Below are 23,664 nucleotides of genomic sequence, written 5' to 3' on the forward strand. Positions count from 1 at the left end.
GCCCGCCAGCCCGCATCAGACCCATGTCACAGAGGAGAGGCCCGAGGGCTCCCCCAGCACCTCCGCTGGGCCGTTCAGCAACGCCACCCGCCACCGCGCTGTCCTCCTGCTGCGCCCAGCCTGGGTCCCCAGCACGCCCGTCAGCCTGCAGGCCGTCCCTCTGCAGGATCTGTCTGCAACCCCTCCAGCGTTCCCCCTGCCGCTGCTTCAGCCAAGCCCTGGGGGTCCCCGGCTCCTCTGCCTCTCTCGGTCCCAGCCTGGCCTTCAGGAAGCCCCGCGGCTGCCCCTGTCCCACGGGGTCTCCAGCTCAGTCGCCCGCCCCAGATCACGTTCCACCCCCAGCAGCAGAGGGACCTTCCAGGCCGGCGTTCTCAGCTTCCCTCTCCGGGCTCACCCCCGCCCCCACCGAGGGAGCCCTTTCAAACACTTGCTCCTAACTCACCGCCGAGAGGCTAACGCCGCGGACCAGCCAGGCCTCTGCCGGGCTGCTGGGCGTGTGGCCGCGCTTTGTACCTGGGAGGGGGCTTCTTCACCCCCTCAGAAGTGAATTTCTCCTTGGGGAGCAATATCGTCCCCCAGGAACACCTGCTCTAAAGCATTCATGAGATCATATCATGTCTCTGCTCCAACCTACTCATGGGACAAGCCACAGTCACCTCACTCAGGTGCAGACTCCACATGGACACCTGCATCCTCCACTTTCCCCACCTGGACACCTGGTCGTCCCCTCCCCCTGTACCCCCTCCCCTGGGGCCCCCTCCCCCGGGGTTCCCTCCCCCAGGGGCCTGCCTCCCAGCCTCCTTCCCCAGAGGGTTCTGCTCAGGTCCCCCCTCTCCAGGGGCCTCCCTCTGAGCCACCAAGCACCCAGACGGCAACTACTTCCTACGCCCAGAGGGCAGGGGCAGCTGCTACTCCCCAGGGGCCTGCGGGCAGGGCTGGAGACCCGTGAGCCCCTGCAGAAAGGAGAAGGGCTGAGCAGGCCCACCTGCCATGCGGCCTACGGCCCCTGCCACTCACGATGCATGTCTACAGCCTCCTTCCCTTTGTCCAGCCCTCAGGGCCCACAGGCCGCAAGTGAGGAAACCGAGGCACAGAAAGGCAGCAGCTCAGCCTAGTCCACATGTCCACGTGGCCTCCAAGTCACCAACAGGTGACTCAGGCCATAGCACAGGGCGCCACGTCAGGAGGCCCCTCCCTGGCTCAGTGCTCCGCTGGCCCCGTGAGGAGCAGGCCCCTCCCTGGCACCGGGCCTGCCCGCCCTGCAGTGGCGCTGCCTTCCTGCAGGGGCCTGCCACCCATGGGGGAGGCTGCATTGTGCAGCAGGAGGGGACAAGCCCAAATCTCCAGAGCTGGGGCAGCCGGGGCTCTTTGTCACTCACACGGCAGGTACCCCGGGAGTCACAGTGATGAAGGAGCCACAGTCTCGAGCACCCCAGAGGGTCTTGCTCCGGCCCAGGAGTGATAGATGTCAAAGTGCCCATGACTCCCTGACCAGCACTGGCCACCCAGCCCTCCCCAGCCACAAGGGGCTGGGGGCGCAGGCCCGCCTAGGAAGTGCCAAAGACCGGAACAGGAGACACCTGGCCAGTGGTGAGCAGCAACCAGCGGCCACAGGAGCCTCAGGCCATCCCAGCCTCCCCTCCATGTCCAGGCCATGGCCTTGGCTGTAGGGGACCGCTCCTTGTGGTTTCGGGAATTGCAGCCCAGGCCACGAGCCAGGCCCCCCACGGGAAGGCCTGTAAGTCTCAGCAGAAGACGGAAAGGCTGTCAGGCAGACAGGACCAAAGGCCGCTCAGAGGGTTCCCATGGGAGCTGGGTTTAAAGAATACATGTTATGCTTTAGAGCCTGCTCTGCTTTTCTTATCTCTTAGTTACCTGTAAACACTCTGTAGCTAAAAATGCATGAAGCCCTGCACCTGATGTCAGCATGGCGTCGGGACGGTCAGCAGACCCTGACAGACTGGTCACTGCGTTCTCTATATTGGTATCTGTAATCAGTAACTGTCAGCTGTAACCCGAGCGCCTGAAAGCTTATTGATGAGTCATGAGTCTTGACCTTGTAGCTCGAGAATCCCCTCCTCAGTAAAAGGCACAGGAAACAGAAGTTCTGGGCTCTTCTCCACTAGAGATTAGCCGCCTCCCGTCCCTCCAGACAAAGCACAGCGTCCTGGATAAATCTGCCCCGTCGGCCATGGTCCTGAAACCTCTGCGGGACAGGGAGCTTTCCCCGAGCCGGGGCGTGGGGGTCAGGGCCGCCTTCTGTGACCGTGTGGACCTTCGGGAGGCCTTCCTCCCCGCTGCTGCCTTCGGCCTCCCCTGGCCCTCTGCTCATTGCCATTCATTCCAGCTCGGCCTTTATCGGCTGAACGAGGGTTTTATCTGACGGGGGAGGGACCCAAAGTGGGTCCTCGAAGCAACTCAATTAATCTTCCATCAGAAACTCTAACACAATCAATTTGGGGAGCCGGCCGACATCACAACACAGTAATTAGGAACAACTTTCAACTCTTGGCTTCCTTTGAAGATTGTAATTGCAATTAATTAAACATCCTTGCTGCTCCTCAGAGCCTTTTCCCGAGGAAACTGGAGCAGAGAGGAGGGGCCTCACCTGACCCTGTTCCTGGGAAACTGGGAAGTTGGTTCCTCTGAACACCAAAGGGCGTGCTGTTTTCTGTGTCCCTGGGAAGCCTGTGGTGGATGCCAGGCAGGGAGAACCGAGCCTCGGGCTTCAGAGCTGATGCCCCAGCATCCTGCCCTCCCCCCAGGGCGCTGCCTGCACCCAGGACAGAAGGGGGACCCTTGGGGGGCCCAGCCCTTCTGCTCAGCAATATATACCCCAGTCACATTTCTAGAAAAATGTCTACTTAAAAACATACTAAGTATGCACTCCAAATTCTGAGTACACTCCACAGTCATGAAATGACTCCGCCAACTTGTGAAGGTTGGTAAATGGTCCTCTCCATTTCTGTTCTTGAGGAGGCATGTGCTCCATCCCCCCAAGGGCAAGCAGGCCTGCCAGAGTCAATGTCCGTGAGAGACCTCCTTGTCCCTGGAGTGGGACAGGTCTGAGGCATGCCCCACGCTGCCCCAGGGTCCCCAGCGGGACCTGCGGCTGCCCATAGGGACACTTGCTGTACATCACACCTGTTACGGGCTTCCTTCCCTCCTCTGTTTGCCTTCCCATGGCCCTCCCTGTGTGTCCTGGTGGCACCTCCCATGTCAGGTGCAGGGGTTGCTGCTGGGGGAACCCAAATAATTAATGTGCGATAGAGGATACTGATGCTGAATGTCATCACTGCTGTTCTCCCATCGCAATTCAGATGTAAACTATTACATGGCAACTGTGCGCATCTCTATAAAAGTAAAGGCTGGGAAGGTGGCTGGAGCAGGAGCTAAGGGTCTGTGGGGCCACCTGGGGGAGGGGGTGCTAGACACACGTCTCCTGGAGCCCCAAGGCTTCCTTCCCCTCCGAGGTATGCTTTTCCTCTCACTGGCTCTCCAAGCAGGGCTTTGGGAAAAAAAAATTTCTACCCAGGACTAGGAAGCTATAAATAAGCCTCAAAGTAGAAGAAAGGGGGGAAAAGCAAAGCTCGGATTCTATCTGCACTCCAGCGAGAACGCGCCCTCCCAGCCCGCCCGCCCGGCCGCGCACACGGAACCCGGCCCCTGGCGTGCAGGGCGGAGGAGGGAGCCGCCGGGGTCGTGCGCACAGCGGCTCTGCCCCGCGGCCCGCCAGCCCACCGCAGGCGGGCCTCAGCCACTGCTTGTCAGCTGTAGGAGGACGTGCTCCCGGGACGGAGGCCGGCTCCCTGTGCTGTTCCCAACTCGGGGTTCTCTCAGCCCCGAAGTGGGAAGCAGGAGGCGACCCTTTCTCCGCAGGGTGCGCGCGTAGGCAAGGGGCTGCGGTACCGGGGGGTGTCCTGCACGGCGGCCCTGCCCTGGTGGCCCTTCACTGTCACAGCCTCTCCCCGTGGGCGCCTGTGTCCCCTCCTCCCTGCCCTGACACGGCCGCCCTTCCCTCCGCCTCTGCACCCCGTCCCCCGCACCCCAGGGCCTCTCTCACGGAAACGGAACACTGCTGAGCCTGGAGTCAGACTCTCCAGGAACCAGGTCCCAGCTGTGCCTTGGGGGAGACAGGACTTCGGTGTCCTGACTTGTGGGGTAGAGCCACCCGCCCCTACCCCAGGGCTGTGGCTAGGACCCCAGCGGGGAGGCCCTGGGGGAGCCGGGCCACCACCCTCCCTGTTGCAGGTCCCCCTCCGTCTGGCAGCCCTGGCCACCCCGTCCTGCTCGCCATATTGATTCTGTCCCTTCACTCACTGTTCACTTGAGACCCGTGTGGCTCTCCTGCCCCACGCGGACCAGGCCTGCCCTGGGGGCAGAGCAGAGACTAGATGCCGGCCCAGGTGTGTCCATCAAAGAGCCTCAGAGGGGCAGGAGCGTAGAAGCACTCTTTATTAACTTTCTGGGGGATGCTGGGGGCTAGCCAAGTCTTGGGGTGCCCCCATTGAGGGCGGTGGACTCAGACCCCACAGGCCCTTTGAAGGTGGTGCCGGTGGTGGGCCCAGGTGCCTCGGTCACGAGGCCAGGCCCCCAGCCAGTGCCCACCTGTGCGCACTGCGACGCCAGGCATTCCAGGCGCTGCTTGCGCAGGGCCGCCTGGGCTGTGTTGTGCAGGGGCCGCAGCAGCGCAGGGGGTGCTGCCCCCGGGCCCCGCAGCAGGAAGTCGAAGTCCGTGCGGTCACGTGGGTCATAGAAGAGCGGCCCATTGGCAGGGTCCGGCCCCGGCGGCCAGGCATACGGGAAGGGCAGCGTGAAGTCCTCTGTGAGCACGCGGATGGCGAAGTCATCCTCCTTGCCCAGGGCGCGGTAGGCCCGCCCAATGCCACGGAAGTGCGCCTCCCAGAGCTGCATGTCCCCGCCGTAGATGTCCGGGAAGGGAATCTTGTGTGGTGTGACCTGACCTGGGGGACCAAGGCATGAGTGACAAGTGACCGCTGTGCAACAGGCAGAGCCACCGAACAGACAGGATAACAAAAAGCGAGGAGGAGACTGTGCTGCGTGGCTGAGCCTGGGACAGCAGAGTGGAGGGCATGCAGTGGCTGAGGGGGGACGGTACCCACAGGCGGCCCTGAACTGGGTGGGAGAGTATGCACCACTGAATATTATGGGGGGCAAAGCTCCATATGGGGAGGAAGTCTGGGTAGTCTGCCGGACTGGCCATGTAGGGCCTCCCAGACAAGCTCAGGGTGTTGGGCTCACCCCCCCCCCCACAGTGGTGAATAGGGAAGGGGGTGACCTAGCCTCTCTCCAGAGAAGGTTGATTCTGGGCTGTGCAGAGAATGGACTGTGGGGACCCAGCCCAGAGGTCAGGTCATATCCAGCTGAAAATGAAGTAAGGACAAGAAAGGAGAAGCACTCCTCAGGAGGGGAGGTTGAGGAACCAAATGCCAGGCCTTTGAGATCAAAGTGGGGGGTATCCCAGGGTGTGAAGCCAGTTCCCGGCCTGGCACTGCTGGCCCTGGGACCCGGGGGGAGGAGCAGCGCCACAGGGGGCAGGTCAAGTTGGAAGGGGAGTTGGCTTTGTCTCTGCTGGGACCCCTCCCTGGGGGCCGGTTGAAGGAGAAATGTGAAAAGCTCTAGGCCTCTGTCCTGTGGCCTTACAGTGAGTGATATGGGGATTCTTGGAGGGGCTGGTGAAATCCAGGGACCCATGCTCAGAAAATCATGTGTCTATGAGCATCGCACTTTGCCCCTGGCTTGGGGCCTCTGTGCCCTGGGAGCCCACCCACGGCCCCAGATGGCAGCTCTGGCTGCCTCATGCCCACACCTTCACTCTGACTCAAAACACTGGCCGGGCAATCCCTTTCCACTTGGCCACACCCTCCTGGCTCAAGAGCCTCTGGGTGATAATTCTCCTCCCCTTCGCACGGATAATCATGGGCACCTATGTGTGCCAGACGGGCGCCGTGCCAGGCTGTGCACCACACACTCATGTCCTTGTGAACTCCAGGGCAAAGAGCTGGTAGACCTGGGTTGGAGGTCTCACCTTCTGCCTGTGAGAGCCTGGACCACTCCTTTAGCCACCCTGCACCTCAGTCTCTCTTCTGGAAAGCGGGAGCGATCAGGCGCGTCTTGCCACCCTCACAAACGAGAAGGCACACCCGCCTTATCACCTGGGAGTATTTTTCTTAGCTCAGCCCCCAGAGAGCACCGGAGCAAGCCAGCTGCAGGACTGCGGCGCTCCGTCAGCACCGCGGACAGCTCCCAGGCTGCGCCCCGGGCGTCCAGCACCGCGGACAGCTCCTAGCTGGGCTGGGCTTGTGGTGCCCAGCGCGCTGGACAGCTCTAAGGCGCAGAGCAGGTGCCTCCGACCGCAGCCCGTCCTGTCTGTCCTTGGAGAGGCCTCCTCCCCAGGGTCCCCAGGGCAGGCAGCTGGAGTTGCAGGGCTGTCACATTCCGCACCGAGAGACGGGCAGGGGGTCAGGGGCGGGGCTGTGGAGAAGAGGGGAGTTGTGAATGGGACCCCTGAGAGGCGAGGAGGGAGCCCGGGGTGCATGAGGGGAGCGACGCCCTCTGACTGCAGTTAGCCGGGTGCGTGAGGTCGTGGTGCAGACAGGCGGGAGGGGCAGGGCAGCAGGGGCAGGAACCCGGGGCAGAGGGCGGTGGTGAGAGGCACTCAGATTCTGTCCCTACCGTGAGGACGGACAGACAGGCTTTGCTGACAGAGAGGGCGAGGGCGGGGGTGGAGAAGGGGAGAAGGCAGGAGGGCCCTGGGGTTCTGGCCTCAGCACCTGGCAGGAAGGAGGCTCCATTTGCTGAGATCGGGGCTGCTCAGCGGAGCCTTGAGTCAGGCTTAGGAAGGTGGGCGCCTCCGCACAGGCCGGGGAGAGGCTCCGAGTCTGGAGGTGGGAGGGGGCTCCAGGCTAGGCTAGACCCCCGGCAGGTGCTATTTAGGGGCGCAGAACTGAGCGAGGTCCCCAAGGAGGGGAGGAGAGAAGAGGCCCTTTCCCTCCACCAGGTCAGGGAGAGGGGGGCCGGCAGAGATGCAGGGGAAAAAGCGGGGCAGGGCCTGAGCCGTGCGCACGGGCCACATCCAGGAGGTCCGAGGAGCGGCTGCACGCGGCGCTGCTTTGGTGAAGTGCGTGGAGGGAAGGACCGGCTCGAGTGGGCTCGAGAGCAAGCGGAAGGGGCAATCGGGGGCAGGGAGTATAAAGCGCCTTTGTGAGGAGTTTTGCTGTAACCGGGAGCAGAGAAACTGGGTTGCCAAAAGGGAAGTGGGGTCAAGAGACACGGTAAACGGCAGCACACTTCTGCGTGGGCGGGAAGGTCGCGTGAAGAGATCAGGGTCCTGCTGGGGCGGGGTGGGGGGCTTTGGGGGAGGGTCCTGACGAGCACGGGGAGCGTGGCCCGGGTCACGCGTGGGAGCAGGCAGGGGAGGACGGCCCCTGCGGGCACAGGTGCGGGTGGGCGCGTGCTCACGGAGCCTGAAACCCACGGGCCAGCAGCTGAGCGCGAGGGGCGGGGCTTGGGGAGAGAGCGCCGGACGCCCCGCGGGCGTTGGTTAGTGCGGCGGGGTCTCCCCAGCTCCGCTGGACGGGCCCAGGGGAGGCGTAGGTGGGAAGGTGGGGGGTGCCAGGCTGAAGCGACAGAAAGGAGAGGGCCAGGAGGGAGGACGTGTGCGGGTGTGCGGGCCCTGCAGAGGGGGAGAGCGAGGGGGGCAGGATGGGGGGGGACCTGCCAGAAACGGTGCCCCCCGCCCCCACACAAGGAGCACTGGGGTCCCGCTCCAGAGGGGCCGGGCTGGGGGGAGACTCCCAAGACTGGGCTCGGGCTGGGCTGTGGTTCGCGGTGGCCAGGCCCCGGGCACGGGGGCATGGCGGGGTGAGGCATTTAAGAGGAGTCTGGGGGGCGGAGGGGCCATTGCTATGACAGCAGGGATGGAGAGAGGGTCCGAGACCAGAGTCCAGAATTCAAAGAGGGGGGGCAAGTGGGAGGAATAACCTCGGTGGGGGGGTGCCTGCCCCTCCCCAGCGGGGGCACTGGGAGTGTAATTCTGAGTGCAGCCGTGGTGTTCAGGGAGGTGATGGGGGAGGGGAGGGCCAGAGAATGATCCAGAAGGAGTCTGAGGGGTGAGGAGGAGCCTGCCCCACCTGCAGGCTCAGGGTGCAAGGGCTGGGGGCCCCCCGGGGGGGCTGCAGGGCAGCTGGTCCTCAACTAGAGCAGGAAGAACGGTCTGTCAGTTCTGGGACGGGGTTCCCGCGTGCGCCGCCCTATGACCTGGGAGAGCTGGCCCTCCTCCAGGAAGGGGGGCTGTGATGGCTGCTTCCTCTGTCACGTCGTCAGGGCCCCAGGTCCCATGAGCACGCACTCCGCCTCCATCCCTCTCGCCTACCTAGCGTCCCACCTGGAGTAGGTTCAGAAGGCGGCGGCAGAGTCGCTTTGCTGGGGTCCCCAGAACAGGAGGAGGCCATGTCAGGAGCCTGGGAGTCAGGCTTGTGTACCTGGTTGCCCAGGAGACTGGGGGAAGGGTCTCCTAGGGAGAAAAGAACCTTGTATTTAAAGGGGCCCCACCTGGAAGTGGGCTGGGCTGGGAAGGGAGAGGTCAGGGAGGTGAGCAGACACAGGGGCCCCTCCCCCACACCCCTGCAGCTCACCTGCCATTCAGAGGCCTGCCACGCCCCCAGCCCCACACCCTGTCTCCACCAAGCCACCCAGGTTTATGGGCTCCTGTGCCACTCCTTCCCCCATCGCTCAGGCCACTCTGGTGTCCACAGCCCGCACCCTGTAAGTGCTCCCACAGCGTGGAGGCCATGACCCAGCAGAGGCTGAACATGCCTCCCTACCAAAGCCACCTGCCCCGCCAGCATTCTGGGGCTCAGGGCTGCTCAGCGGCCCCTTCTCGGCATCTCCGCAGGCCTGGAGATAGGGGTCCAGCGGAGCTGACCTCAAGGACCCCGTGGGGGCCCAGGAAGGTGCTGTGAGTGGGTGGGTGGGCAGGCGTGGTTGCCGTGGTGAGGAGCCCACTCTGTCTTTCCATGTCCCTGGGGGCCTAGTAAAGGCAGGCCAGACCCCTGGTGGGAAGAAAGAAATCCCTCTCCCCCAAAAGAACCCCCTGACAGCCTGTGTGGGGAGGGCCTTGCTCCCCTCCACCCCAACCCCTGGGAAGGGCACAGGGGCGGGGGCTATGCAGGCCCCTCCTGCCGGCTCCAGCCCCTCAGGGGCCTCTCTTCACTTCCTGTGCCACCTCCAAGTTCTGCGTGAGTGAACCTGCCGCACACTGCAAGGGCTTCCAGAGGCGGCGGAGCGGGTTCCAGCCCCAGCCCCCAGCCCCCCGCCCCCAGAGGAGTGGCGGCTCCTCAGCCCCTGGGGCCAAGTCCCAGGTGGCCAGGAGTCAGGCCTGGGGGTGGGGCGGCCCATGTCGTTACATCACAGCACCCTTCTCCAGGTAACCTCTCTCGCATAATTTCAGGTAAGCTGGCCTCATCCCTGTTTTACAGGTGGGGAAACTGAGTCTCAGAAAGCTAAGTGTGTTTATTTGCTGGGTTGAATGGAGTCATACCACCCTGGGAAGAGGGTGAAAACGTCAGGGGAAATGGCGCACTTCACGTCTCAAATGAGGTGTGAGAATCTGGTCACGTGGCCACTCTCAGCTGCAAGGGAGGCTGGAAAGCGAAGTCCACAACTGGGCAGCCAGGTGCCTGGCATCTGGAGGGAAAAGTTCCAGTTTGCCACAGTAATTAAGGCAGGCCCAGCACATCTTAGTTTGGGCTTTGCAAAGCATGTTGTTAACTTACTAGGGCTGCTGCCAACAGTCACCACACTGGGAGGGTTAGAACAGTGTCACTGGGCTGAAATCAAGGTGTTGGCAAGGCCACGCTCCCTCCAAAGCCTCTAGGACGACCCGTTCCTGCCTCTCCCAGTATCTGTGGCAGCTGGCATTCCTTGGCTTGTAGCCACATCACCCCAATCTCTGCCTCTGGGGTCACATGGCCTCCTCCTCTTCCACCGGTATCAAAACTCCCTCTTACGAGGATACCTGTGACTGCATGCAGGGACCACCCAGGCAACCCGGGATAATCTCCCCATCTGGAGACCCTTCACTTAGTCCCAGCCGCAGAGTCCTTTTTTGCCATGTAAGCTAACAATGACAGGTTCCAGGGACTGGGACATAGATATCTCTGGGGCCATCGTGCAGACCCTACAGCAGTGGTGTGAGGACAAGAGGTCACTGGGAGGCATCCCCGGGGTGACAGAAGGAGGCCGATCAAGGGTGTCATCAGGCAAGCCGTCCTCTCTGGGGACCCCTGGGGCTCAATCCCACTCCTGTCTGAGGGATGAAGGACCCCGCCAGTTGCCCGCCCACCCGTCGGTCATGGGCTGAGCGCTGGTCCCAGGAGAGCTGTTTCTCTGGCACCTTAGCCTGTGGCCAGGGAGCCCCCAGGACAAAGAAAAGCAGGGCTGATGTTGACTATGGAGACAGGAAGCACCCATGGGAGGTGGCTGGGGGACCAGGGTCGTCTGCTCCCTTGTCCCCACCGCAGGGAGCTTACAGTCCAGCTGGAAAGTAAAAGACAAGGTAATCAACCAATAAAAGAAACACCAGCTGCTAAGAATCCCAAATCACAAATTCAAAAGAACTGTGCACCCCTATGTTCATAGCAGCGCTATTATAGCCAAGTGCTGGAAACAGCCTTAGTGCCCATCTGTAGATGAGTGGGTCAAAACGTGGTGCATTTACTCAATGGAGTACTATGCAGCAGAGAGAAAGAAGGAGCTCCTGCCTTTCATGACAGCACGGATGGAACTGGAGAGAATTATGCTTAGTGGCACAAGCCAGGCGGCGAAAGACAAATACCATATGATCTCACCTATAAGTGGAAACTAATGCACAAAACAAAGAAATGAGCAGAACAGAACCAGAGGCATGGAAACAAGGGACAGACCAACAGCGACCAGAGGGGACGGGGAGGGGAGAAGGGGGGAGAGAAGGGGACAGGACTAGGCCAGGAACTAGTATAAATGACCCACGGACATGGACAACGGGGTGGGGACTGGCTGTGGGAGTCGGGGTGGACTGGGTGGAGGAGGACAAAGAGGGGGAAATTAGGACAACCGTCACAGAACAACAATTGTAAAAAAAAAAGCTCAAAGAAAAAGAAACACCATCTGTGACGAGGAAACCGTCCGGAGCTGTGACAGTGCCATTCCGTGGTCAGGGGCAGCCTCTTGGGGAATGACACTGAGGCTGAGGGTAAGGGCCGCCTGTCACAGGAAGGGAGGGGAAGGGTGGGGGGCGCCGCGTGCACAAAGGCCCTGAGGCAGGACAGGCGCAGGGTCCCGAGGGCCAGGAGGCCGTGTGGCTTGGCTGGGAGGAGGGCAAAGGCGTTCAGCCAGAGTGCAGCCCCAGCCACACACGCCTTCCTCCTCCGGCACCCTGGTCACCTCCATTCTTGGCAGCTCCCTCCTGCACGGTTCCCCTTCCCTCCTCGCTGAGGGGCAGACAAGGGTCCTGGCAGACAGAGCAGGGAGGGCACAGCCAAGGGGGCAGCACTGAGGGTGGTGGCCAAGGAGCAGAGGCCAGAGCCCCTGCTGGACCACTCTTCACAGATAATCCCTCCTAGTGCCAGCAGTTATTTTTAAAATCTCATTTTCAGAAAGTGGAGGAGAAACCTCTTTCCTTTGCCTTTTTTCCCTCTTCTTTCTGTGAAAGATTAGGAGGCGGGTGTGAAGGGAGAAGGGAGCCCTGGCAGGGAGGAGGTGCCCCCAAGCAGTGCACCTGCTTGGGGCCCAGGAGGCTTCCGCTGTCTCTGGGTCCCCATCCCATGGGTCCCAGGCCCATGAGGCAGGACTCCCCTTCTCGGGCAGCCCCTACAAAGGCGCTTGTCTGCTTCTTTCACCCAGCAGGCACTTCATGGGCAAATACTACATGCTTGGCCCAGAAGGAAGGGAGCCCCAGGTCTCCACCTTCCTGGGGTGCAGGGTCCAGTGGGGAGACTCTGGCTAGGAGCCAAGAGCCAATAGGGAGAGTCCCAGGACGGGCCTGAGGGAGGGGCACGAGCCCGGCCAGGGCCATGAGCCCAGGAGCAGTGGCAGGAGCGCGAGGCTCCATGCGCACAGCAGGTGAGCCTGGGTGGGCTGGCAGGACCAGGACGGACCCCAGGGGACCATCACGTGGGAGGTCTCACTGCCACCCCACAGGAGGCCCAGAGAACGGAGTAAGTCCCTGAGCCAGAAGAGGCAGGAGCCAGCTGTCCAGTCCCAGAGGGAGGAGCCGGAAGGGGCGGAGAGGTGGGGTCTCCTCCTCTTAGGCGCAGCGGCAGCAGCTGGAGGGAACCGGGGAGGTGGGGGCGCAGGAGCTCTCCCAGGGTGGCGATGTCTGCAGCCCCCGGCCCGGCCCTGAGCGGTGGGGCAGCAGGGTCCCCTCCCGCACACACTAGGCCCTGTCCTTCTGGGTCCAGCAGGGCTGTGCGTTGGGGAGAGCGGGTCGCTAAAGGGACACCGCATCCGCCCTCCGCAGAGGCCTCTGCCGGTCCTGCCTAGGCCCACGGCGCCATCTGCTGGCCGTGTAGAGAAGCGCGGGCGCGCGGGCCCCAGCGGGGCCTGCACCCTGGGGAGCAGCTGGTACCCCGGGGGGTGGGGGCACGTGTGAGGCAGTCTGTGGGTCTCATCCTCACCCTGGACCGGGGTTAGAGGGCCTCCGTTTGAACCCGGCTCCACCACTGAGTGCTGCATGACTTCCCACCAGCCCCCGACCGTCTCTGAGCTCCAGCCCAGCGCCAGGGTGCTAGGGAACACGCACACCAGGCTCCCAGGCGGCTGTGGAAGTGGCCACCAGGCCGGGTGCCCGTGTCCAGCAGGGGCTGGGACCGCTGGTGCTGACGATGCTCCCTAATTCCTGAGAAGTTCTTGGGGGTACAGGCACCCAGGGTGCCCCAGCGGGGACACCGGACCCTGACCTCTTTATTTTCAAACACGGTGAGCAGTGGGGGAAGTGCACAGGGACCCGATCCCGCGTCTCGGTGGGGATCCTGCCCCGTGTGCTGGGGCTGAGGTCTGTCCACAGAGGGGCCCGTTTACTCCCACCCACCCCATGTGCTGCAAGAACCCCCGACCCGGCCTCTCCCGGACCCTGCAGAGATGGGCGCCCCACCTCCGAAGGGGCTCCGTTTGCCAGCCAGGACTTGCCAGAAAGTTCTCCTGTGGAAACAGTTTGCAGAAGCCCCGCCTCATCGTCGTCCAGGGGCAAATTGTCCAGGCCACTCCAGGCTCCCGCACAGCCACGGGGGGCCGGGGCGGTCTAGGCTAGGGCTACAGAGTCCCCAGGGCTCAGCCTCTCTCCCCACCCCTCCTCTCTCCTCCCTTCTGCCTGGAGTCCTAAGAAGGGGACCCAGTCCCCGCCCCAAGGCCTCCCCCTTGGCCCCAGTTCCAGGTTCCCAAAGGAGGGACCCAGTTGGCCCCCCTTGTCCGGTGAGCCTGGCAAACGTTCACCGGGCAGCTCCCCGGAACACCACGGCCGGCATCAACGGCGCCCAGAGCGTGGCTGCTCCCACGGCAGCTGGCTTCTGCAGCAGTGCGCCGGCACCGCTGGGGACAGGCGGAGTGTCCGCGTCAGTCCCCTCGGGGCCTCAGGAGCAGGGCTGGAGTCCAGGAGCCGTGAGTGCGGGCTCTCTGCTGCCTGGTCTTAACACAGCCCGCTGGACGGCAAGCCTCTGCGGCTGCGTTCCACCACCAGTGGCCTGAAAACTAGTCATGGCACCTGCGGGGTGGCTCCGATTCACGGGCCGAGGCCACCGGACAGAATGACTGCCAGGGACCTGCCCGGAGGCCAGGGGCAGCTTCTCAGAGAAGGGGCGCTCCCCGAACCCCCGTTCCGGCGGCTGCACACGACCAGGCCTCCCAGGGGCCCTCGTTCATGACGGAATTTCTCAGCGCCCTTCATGGTGCAGGAGGATGGAGAAGGCGGTGTCCGGGGGAACTGGGGGATGTGCTGACCCTTCCCTTCCAGAGTGACCTCCACGAAGGACCCGCTCCCCGCGCCTCGGAGAAAATCACAGCACCTACCTGCAGGGCTTGTGTTGGGGTTGAAGGTTCAAGGTAATATACTCAGGATGGCGCCCGGGGCCTGGGGGGCCCCCATAAACACATCTCCTCCTTCCTCTCCCCTCACCCGCCTGCCTCAGTTTCCCCACCGCCCAGCAGGACTCCTTAGTGCCACGTCGAGGGAGTGTCAGGGACTCTACTGCACGAACACCCAGGGGTGCCGCCCAGAAAGCCCTGTGCTACTCACGGAAAAGCATTGGCGTCTCCAAGCAACCTGGGGAGGTGGGCATTGTCGGCCCGTTTACGAAGGGGTCATGGCCCCAGACGGGCCATCTGGCCAGCCGTGCCAGAGCCAGGGTTGGGACCCCGGCGGCCAGCCCTAAAGCCTCCGTGGCCTGGGGGTGGGCAGTGCCCGTCTGTTGTCTCTGAGACCCTCCCACCGTGGTCCCGGTCCTGGGCTCATGGCTGTCTCTGGAGTCCAGGGGCTGCCCGCACAGCGTGGTGGGCAGAGACCCTCCTGTCCAGGGGCTGGCAGGGCGGAGGGAGGCACCAGGGGCTGGGGTTAGCTGGTCCAGCAGCAGGTCCCGTCACCAAGAGTCCCATGGTCCCTGCAACCTCCTCACTCCTCACCCCACCCAAGGGCCTCCAACAGCCATGCATGGTGACAAGAGTCCATGCTGGGGTCCCCGGTCTGCCTTCTGGGCCCAGCGCCACTCTGCAGCCCCGCGTCCGGCCCACACAGAATACTAACCCTCCGTCTCCTGGCATGGGACGTGTAGCAGTTAGTTAGCCACCGCTGTGTGACAAAGGACCCCGCAGCGTACTGCTTCCAACAACACGCACTTGCTGCCCCACGGGTTCCTGGGTCGGGAGACCCAGCACAGCTGAGCCGGGTCTCCTGTCTCGGGGCCTCTCGAGGCTGCAGCCCCGCTGTCTGTGAGGCTGCCCCATGGGATGCATGGGGCACAGCTGCCACCCAGAGGTGGCAGGTCAGGTCCAAGGTTGCACGGGGAGCACAGGCCTGTGCACTCGTACACATGCTGTGCTCAGAGCACTGTGCCCGGTGTCACAGCTCTGTTCCTAGAAAGGTGTCCTGGACGCTGGAGCCATTGTGACCTCAAAGGTGAGGTCAGGGTTGGCAGGGCCAGGCAGGCGCTGCCCAGAGAGACATGTGCCCTGCTGGGCATGAGGACAGGGCCTGCGGGTCCTCCACACCGCACCCCAACATGGATGGGCAGCATTCCGAAGAGCCAGGTGGCCACACCACTGCTGACAGGACATCAGTGACTGTGTCCCAGAGCGCCAGGTCAGCCAGTGCCAGGCCAGGCCCTGGGGAAGCCCAGGAGGGGACCTGATGCCCTGCTTCCCACAGGGGCCTTGGCCTCTCCCTCTCTGGGGAGAGAGCCTCCCTGTGGGGTGCGAGGACAGACCCCCAGGCCCCAGGAGGGAGGGGTCCTGCAGCCACGAGCCACTGGGGAGGGCGGCCCCCACAGCAGCCCTGGGCGTGGGAGAGGCGGCCAGGAGGGAGGAGACTGGAGGTCAGCCACGTGGCTGGCAACTGCTTGTGAGTGGTATGGTGCATTCGCGAGAACGGAGAGCCCGAGACAATTTGAATTTCAAATTGTAGCGTTTATTTTAGCTGGCCAGCGACTGCCCACCCGTCCACAAGCCGGACTTAGGTGAACAGCCCCGACCCTGGGGACTGGGGGGCTTATAAAGCATTTCAGGTGCAGGAACTGGGACAGGAATGCAGCTTGTATAAACAAAAATTTCCCACTGTTCCCCAGGTCATTGCTCAGAGGACCAGGTCCCTGCTCAAAGGCATAACAGTTAGGCTAAGTTCCCTATTCTGCTTGGTCGGAGCACGCCACCGCGGGGGTCCCGTTTCCGGGACCCAAGTCCAGCTGATTACCCTACTGGCTGGACATCTGAAAAATACCCTCTACCATGAGGACCCGAGGCGTGGCTAGCCGTGTGTCAGTCCAGCCCACACGCCTGCCGTGGGGGTGGACAGAGGGCAGGCTGTCCCCCTGCTGCCCTGAGCTCCAGCTTCTTCACGGAGCGTTCCTCTAGGGCCTTCAGGCCTCAGTGTCCCAAGTGTCCTGGGCGGCCCCAGGGGCAGTGCCCGCTTCCTCTGCCTCCTCAGCCCCAGGCGGAAGGTGGCCTCCATGGGGCGCAGGGACGCCCAGCTCCCCAGACTATCCTGGGCAGTTCCGGAGCCGGTGCAGCCCGTGAGCGCCTTCCTGAGCGTCGTTCCAGGCACAGCCTTGCACCTGCGGACCCAGCCGTTCCGATCAGTGCGCCCTTGTTTCTTGTCCCCATGGGGGTGGTCAGGCCTGTCTTCTCCTTGCCAGGCCACGTCTGCAGCTGTTTGTGTTCCTATTGTTTCTTTGTATTAAAAACACCTTCCATCTTGGCGGCTGCAGGGCTGGGGTGCCGATTTGGGACAAGAGAGCAGGTGGCCACGGCCTCCGTGGCCAGTGCAGACCGGCCAGAGGCCCCTGCTGGGCACAGAGGTGTGAGGCGCCCGCGGGCGCGGCTCGATCCAGGCTTCGTGTGAGAGGCCGAGCTCCCCAGGATGCGGGCCTCGGGGTCAGGGCCCAGCTTTGAGCTGGTGCATGCGGCCGAGGCTGTGGTTCTCCACCTGCGTCCCGGCAGCTCATGCGGTTGGTGTGAGGCCACCCTCACCGGGCGTGGCCGAGGCGATGACGGGGCAGAGGAGACGGGAGGGGAGGCGGGGAGCTGCCCCGTCCCTGGAATGCCTTCATCCACGCATCACTCACTCATTCATTCCTCCTGTCAATCAGCACCCTCTCTGGGCACGTCCTCGGCCAAGCCTCCCTGAACCAGGCTATTTGAAGTCTGGCCCCCACAGCTCGTCCATCCTGTCCCTGCTTGACTTCCCCCCGTGTCCCTGTCCCCAGCTGACACGATACACAGCTCCTCATCTGTTCATCATCTCCCCCCGCAAGAATGGGGGTACGAGGGCCGGGGCTTCTGTATGTTTTGGGTGCCTGGCTATGTGATCCGCCAATGTTCCCTCCAGGTTTGTGGCTCATCTTATCATTTTTTAATAGATGTCTTTGCAAAAGCAGACGTTCTTCCTTCAGATGAAACCTGGTTTTACTTTATTTTTCCCTTATGGATAGTCTTTTGGTGTCAATCCGAGAAATCTTTGTCTAACCCAAGACCATGAAGCTGTCCTCCTATATTTTCTTCTAGAAGGTTTAGAACTTTAGGTTTTACTTTTAGGCCTGTGATTTGTTGTCATTTCTGTACATGGTTTGAGGCAAAATCGGGAGGTTTTGAGTGTGTTCGCCCCACCACAGCAGCCCATCGGGTCGGGCTTTCCTAACGGGGTTGCTCTGCACCCTCACCGAGAACCAGCTGGCCTCGCACGTGCGGGTCTTCTGGACTCTGCGTTTCATTCCATTTATTTGTTTCCGTGTTTCCGCGTTGTCGCGTCTGCTATACTTTGTAACAAATCTTGAATCAGCTGTGTTACTTTTCCGTGTAAATTTTAAAAACAACTTATTGGTTACCACACACACAAAAAAATTCCTGCTGGGATTTTAACTGGAACTGTAATAAAGATTTAGATAAATTTAGAGAAAAGTGATATTGTCACATATTGCGTCTTCTCATTCATGATCATGGTATGCCTCTTCTTATTAAAGTCTTCTTGATTTCTTTCGTCATTATTTTTCACTTTACAGTATATAGATCTCGCAATTATTTGTTACGTTTATACCTATATGTTGCATCATCTTTAGTGCTATTGTAAACGGTGCCTTTTGAATTTCAATTCCCAATTATTTATTGCTAACCTATAGAAATATGACCAATTTTTACATCCTGACTATACTTGCAAATTTGATGGACTTGCTTTTTAGTTCTAGTAACTTTTTTTTTTTTAATGGGGAACCATGGGAGGATTCTGAGTGATGTGGGCTGGCACATTTCTTCCATGGTGGAGCGAATGGGGGGCGGTGAATACTGAGAGATGCGCTCCTTCTCATCTGCCGCTGCCCCCCCTGCCCTGACGCTCCCTGGCTCCCATCCCAGACCCCCCCACCGGGGTTGGGTGGTGGTGGGGGGGGCATCTCACGTGATCCTGAGAACACTGGCTCCCCCTCCAAGCCAGGGTGGGAGCTGAGCCCAGATGCCCCACCCTGAACGCTCCGGTCCTGCCAAACCTGTCTGGCCCTCCAGCACTAGCTGGGAAGTCAGGACGCCCCGGCCCATGCCTCCGAGGCGGCCAGGCGCAGCCACCCAGGACCCCTTTGTCGTTCCAGAGTCTCCTCCCACACCTCGGGATCCTCGCAGGACCCGTCTTGCAGGAGGGCACCTGGGAGCTGCGCCCGCAGGGACAGACTGACCCGTCCCACCACCGTCCCCCCGTGCCCGTCACACAGCAGCCCGGCGGCCCTGGTGCCCCGGGAGCACAGGGTGTTCTTGGAGAACGCCTGCAACGCAGGTGACCGCCGGCCTGGGCCCCAGGTTCCAGCACCTCCCACCGCGGCCCTCCACCCGAAGAAGTCCCAGGGAGGAGCGCTGGGATCCACACTCCAGGACCCGAGGGTGTCAGGGTGTGGACACAGCACCCCTTTTCGCAGGGGGCCCCGAACACCCTCCTTGGCTCCTTCATGCCTCCTAAGCCCCAAAACGCCCCCTTTTACCCCTCACCGCCACGCCCCTCCCACACCACCCACACCTCGGAACCTCCCTCAAATGCCTCTCCCCTCACCAAAAGGATGACTTGCCCCCATCCTTCTATGCTAAGTTAGACTGCCTTCAAGGAAGCAGCCTTGCCTGCCCCTCCTTCTTAGCCAGGGCTCATTGCCCATGCCCTCTGTGTGCCCAGAGTCTTTTGTGCAGCTACCCCACAGAACAGACATCCGCTGATGCCAAGCAGGGCCCCCCGAGCTGGAGGCTCCCTCAGTGTGCATCCAGGCCCTGACTCCTCTCTGAGCCCCCCACACACAGCCCTCTGCGCCCCCAGAGCGGACAGCACTGAATGCTGCCTGAGTGGCTGGAGGGTGAAGGCCTGAAGGAATGAACAGATGGAGAGAGAGGGGGCTGGATGGTGAATTTATGGGAGATGGATGGATGGATGGATGGATGGATGGATAGACGGATGGATGGGCAGATGGATGGGTGGATGGATGGATGAATGGATGGATGAGTAAATCGATGAATGGGTGGATGGATGGATGAATCAATGGATGGACGGATTGATGAGTGGATGGGTGGATATAGTTATTAATGGTTGGGTTGGTGGGTGAGTGTCAGGATGGACAGACAAGGGGAGGGGTAGATGGGTTGATGAGCAAACATACGTACAAATGTGCAGGTGGATGGACGATGACTCAGTGGATAGGTGGAGGACACACGAATGAAGTAGATGGACAGGAAGATGGCTGAATCGATGAATAGGTGGAAATATGCATGCATTCCTGCTCTTGGGTCTTGAACCCCAGAGGACTGACTGGCCCAGGAATGTGCCCAGCGCTCCGTCCTCACTGTCAGATCACGTCTCCCCATGCCCAGCCCACCCAGCCCTGCCGGCCAGTTGCCCCCCCAGCCCCCCCACCTCACACCTCTTTGCCATGTGCTTTAGTCACCTGTTTCAAGATGCTCCGAGACCTGAGTGGCTCAGACCCACTCCACCTGAAGTACATTGTCAAGCAGATCAGGGACATGGCTCATGGGTCCCCCAGCCTGGTGATGGAAACCATCCATGACTACTTTGTGGACAACCCTGAGGTAGGAGCTGCCTTGGCCACTCACGGGAGGCATGGGGAGCAGAGGGGAGGGCTGGGTCCCCAGGCGGGCTCAGAGCCTGGCTTCTCCGTACAGCAGCTACATGATTTGGGGCAAGTCAGCCTCCTGCTATGTCCAGTGGGCTGGTGGGGGGGGGCAATATGTGTTAACTGACCTGAGAACAATCTCGTGATACAGATATTACGATCCCCATAGATGAGGAAATGGAGGCTTAGGGAAGGGAAGGGATTTGCCTAAAGTCACAGAGCCATGAAGTGGCAGAGATGGATGATGGATGGACGGACGGATGGATCCTTGGTTGGGCGCATCACTGGGTGGATGATTGCCGGGAAAGGTGTGTGCACTTTAATGAGTGTGTCAATGAATGACTGCATAAGTAAACTGGCTTTAGAAATGGAAGGCTTTTAAAATCCCATGGCAGTTCCCTGAGAACAGAGACAAATTTTTATTCACCTGTCTCTACAGAACCTAGTTCAAGGCCTGCATATACTCATAGTAGGTGCTCACTAAATGGTTATTGGGCAAATGGCCAGATGCATGCCCTTGGCACCTTTCCCCTGGGGCCTCCTCTGCCTCCCCCCACATGCTCTCACTGGCCTCTCCTAACGTGTCCCTAAGCCTCCGTCCCCCTGCCGCCCACAGATCTCCAGCCACCACAAGCTGCGGCTGCTGCATGTCCTGGAGAGCGTCATTGGGGCTGGTGACTCCCTGGAGGAGGCCTGGGAGGAAACCTTCATAAAACTGGCGCTGGAGAACATGACCAAGTCCACGGTGGGCCTCCCCGTCCCCCCTCCCCCCGGGGCTCCCGGGAGTGCAAGCAGCTGCCCCAGGGACCCAGGCGTGCTAGGGCGGCCCGGCCTCGGGTGGCCAAGCGGTTCCTGTCCACTCTCCCATTTTCCGACCACCAACCCCTCCTGCGGGACAACCTCACGCACCCATTTCACAGTTGAGAAAAGGGAGGCTCAGAGAGCTCATTGTCACCTGACAATATGCACTGGAGGTGTCGTCCTGCCCCCAGTGCGGCTGTGGGGACTCCAGGGCCGATCTGAACATTCCCTCCTTTATCCGCGCCCTGCCTTTCTGCTGGCAGGCTCCTGGGACCTTCTCTTTGTCCCGCACGCTCCGCGGGTCCACAGGGGCGTGCCCCGCTCTGGGGCTTTGTGGTTCTGCATCCTTGCTTTGCGGAAAACGGCTCCCGTGACTTCGCCGGGGGTCACGGCTCCAGGGTCCGTTCCGGGCTCCAGGAACGCCTGCCACTCAGCCGAAGCGCCTCCGAGGCTCCTGACGGCCTTATCTTCCTCCCCTCTTCCGTCTGTCTGTCCTTCGCTCTGCCCTCTGCTGACGCGCTGTTATCTTCAAGCCCTCTAATTGAGTTTCCCATCCGTGCCTTCGCGTCTTTAACTTGCAAGAGATCTCGATTTGTTCTCGGAATGTTCGTCTCTCGTATCACCCTGTTCGTACATTCACGGATGCAGTATCTCCTCTTATCTGTCAGAGGATATTAAAGAGGGTTTTGCTGGAAGTTTCCATCTCTCTGTTTGGCCTCTGTCTCCTCCAAGCTACTCGTTTCTGGGTTTCATCCGCATGTGGTTGTGGGTTTTATGTGCTCCCACGTCTGAGGCCTTCCCCTGGGGGGCTGTCTGCCGGGGGTCAGAGTTGACCAGGTGCCCCAAACCCACAGGTGGGCTGAGAGGATTCGGGGTCCGTTATGGAGTAAAGAGGGGAGCCCACTGGCCCCTGCTCCCCCACGTCACGACTCTGTCTTCCCTCCTGGTCCGGTGCCCCGCCTGGGGACTGAGGTTCGGCTGTGCTGTGGGGGACCCAGTTCCCCGCTCAGAAACCTTCCGCAGCCCCCTAGACGCCGGACCTCCAGACGCTGCTGGACTGCCCATGTGTGTGTGGGGAGGGCCCTCGGCACCTGGCCGCTTCCTCAGCCGCTGTCCCCATCCCTGCCAGCCACAGAGGCCGGGAGGTGTGTGTGGACACCGAAGCGCCCAGCATGGGCGCCCGCTCTTACATCTGCCCCTCATCACCCGCAGGAGCTGGGGGAGGTGTACCAGGACGCGGCCAGCGATGTGCTGCTGGCCATCTGCAGGCACTCGTGGCGAGGGGTGGCCCAGCACCTGGAGACCGAGGTCCTAAGGGGCGACTTCCCCCACCGCAGCCTCCTCTACGTGATGGGCGTCTTGACCTCTAAACGTACGTCCTGCCCTTGGGACCTAAGGCACCTCAGGCCCCTCTGCCCCAGGCCCGCATGGCAGGGCTGTGGCAGTCACGGAGAGAGACCCAGGAGGGAGCTGGGTGGGAGGCGGAACAGCCCGAGCACACCCGCAGCCCGCCTGCCCTCGGCCGGCCCCTGTAGGACCCTCTGTGAAGGGTTACCCTGTCCGGCTGAGCTGCCCCGTTCCCGCCCTAAGCCAGGGTGCCACTGGGACGAGGGCTTAGCTAGTGTAAGACAGCAGATGCTGACTGAGGACCGGCCACATGCTGGGCTCCCTGCCATCAGGTGCTCACAAGAAGGCCAGCACCCACTCCCACTGGGGGTGAGCGGAGCTCACTAGTGCTTACCTCGGGAGGCACTGGGCTTGCCCTGGTGGCCATCAGGGAAGGCTTCCTGGAGGAGGCAGCCAGGTCTAAGCTGTGCCTTGGAGGGTGAGCAGGACTTTGAGGAGGGAGTGGTATATATGCCTCAGGGCCTTAGGGAGGGATTGGTCCACAGCATAAGCGACAGGTTGGGGGCAGTGGAGGACATGGTGTGGCCTCAGAGGCCTTGCTTGGGAGTTGGAGCATCGAGGTCTGGGGGAAAGCAGGCTCCAGCTTGCCTCGGCTTCGTGCCCCTGCCTTGGGACTGGCAGGCTGGGTGGAGGTCCCTCCGTGCCTGGGGTGGCCTCTGAGACCCCCAGGGTCATCCCTGAAGCAGCCCTTCCCTCAGAGGCTGGGTTTCCCAGCTCACAATGCCCCCCTGTCAAAGCCCTATTTTCTCACCTTGAGGCGACCCCAACACATCCCAAAAGACAATGGGGGAGCCTCCCATGGCCTCCTGAGGTCTCCCAACAAAGCCAATGAGGCCACAACTCCAGCCTGGCTAGGGTCCCCGAGCTCAACCACACTGCAGTCCTGGGAGCTCACTCCCGCCCTGGAGCCGAGATGGGCAGGGGCAGGACAATGTCACCCTGACTCAGTCCGGTGTCCGGGGAATGGAGGAAATGGGCCGGAGCCACAGCCCTGGCCGAGGACACCAGGCTGGCCTCCAGCAACGGCTCTCTCCCACAGAGGAGCTCCTCGGCCAGGCTGAGAAGGAGGGCTGGGAAGAGCAGCTGACCAAGGTAGGGAGGGAGCCCAGACCACAGGGGACGCCAGCGTGTGTGGGGAGGGGGGCCCCACTTCACGGGTGAGCACTTGGCACAGGGCAGGGGTCCAGCATATACAAGGCCCTTCCCACCCCTCCTGGGGGCGGGGTCCATGACTGAGGGGCCAAGGGGACAGAGTGGCGGATCTCTGAGCTGGGCAGGAGGGAAGCAAGGTGGGGTAGACTAAAGCCGCTGGAGCCGAGGATTGGGGTCCATGCGGGTCTGCCTCTGGCCACCCACCCAAGTGAGGGCCTGTGTGGCTGGGAGGAGGGACGTGGGACCCCAGCTGACCTGTGTTCAAGTCCAAATTCAACCAGTCACAGCCATGTGACCCAGCTGACCTACCTGGCCTCTCAGTACCTTAGTTTCCTCATCTGCCAAATGGGGATGAAAGCACCAACTCTAGTGTGTGCTGTGAGGGTGTAGGAAAAACTCCATCTAAAGGGTTTGGTAAGTGTCCATTCTTGTTATCACGTGGTAGCCGCAA

At 61.6% G+C, this 23,664-nt stretch overlaps 2 protein-coding genes across 2 annotated transcripts in view; one reads left to right on the forward strand and one right to left on the reverse strand.

Moving 5' to 3' along the window:
• Positions 1 to 4,482: 4,482 nt before the first annotated feature.
• CUNH8orf90 (chromosome unknown C8orf90 homolog) lies at positions 4,483 to 8,474 on the reverse strand. Its single transcript, XM_090283109.1, has 2 exons — positions 8,408 to 8,474; positions 4,483 to 4,964 (listed from the first exon to the last, which is right to left on the reverse strand). The coding sequence occupies exons 1-2, from the start codon at positions 8,472 to 8,474 to the stop codon at positions 4,483 to 4,485; spliced, it is 549 nt and encodes a 182-aa protein (XP_090139235.1).
• A 6,795-nt stretch (positions 8,475 to 15,269) lies between these two features.
• The window catches only part of LOC150003938 (maestro heat-like repeat family member 5), a 35,804-nt gene continuing 27,409 nt past the window's right edge, over positions 15,270 to 23,664 (forward strand). The window contains exons 1-8 of the mRNA XM_090283111.1: positions 15,270 to 15,349; positions 16,190 to 16,340; positions 18,109 to 18,188; positions 18,339 to 18,520; positions 19,664 to 19,809; positions 20,470 to 20,598; positions 21,867 to 22,026; positions 23,101 to 23,153. Of these exons, the coding sequence (XP_090139237.1) occupies positions 15,270 to 15,349; positions 16,190 to 16,340; positions 18,109 to 18,188; positions 18,339 to 18,520; positions 19,664 to 19,809; positions 20,470 to 20,598; positions 21,867 to 22,026; positions 23,101 to 23,153 (981 nt within the window). The remainder of the gene's footprint in view (positions 15,350 to 16,189; positions 16,341 to 18,108; positions 18,189 to 18,338; positions 18,521 to 19,663; positions 19,810 to 20,469; positions 20,599 to 21,866; positions 22,027 to 23,100; positions 23,154 to 23,664) is intronic.

Source organism: Furipterus horrens, unplaced genomic scaffold, assembly GCF_987537825.1.
Source record: "Furipterus horrens unplaced genomic scaffold, mFurHor1.1.pri manual_scaffold_7, whole genome shotgun sequence".
In the NCBI taxonomy this organism is placed as follows: Eukaryota; Metazoa; Chordata; class Mammalia; order Chiroptera; family Furipteridae; genus Furipterus; species Furipterus horrens.

Bases quoted from the DNA above. Each gene is read 5' to 3' on its own strand.
- CUNH8orf90 (XM_090283109.1), bottom strand. From the start codon at position 8,474: ATGGCCTCCTCCTGTTCTGGGGACCCCAGCAAAGCGACTCTGCCGCCG. The intron at 4,965-8,407 runs GTGGGACGCTAG...TTGGTCCCCCAG, and splicing joins GCCTTCTGAACCTACTCCAG to GTCAGGTCACACCACACAAG.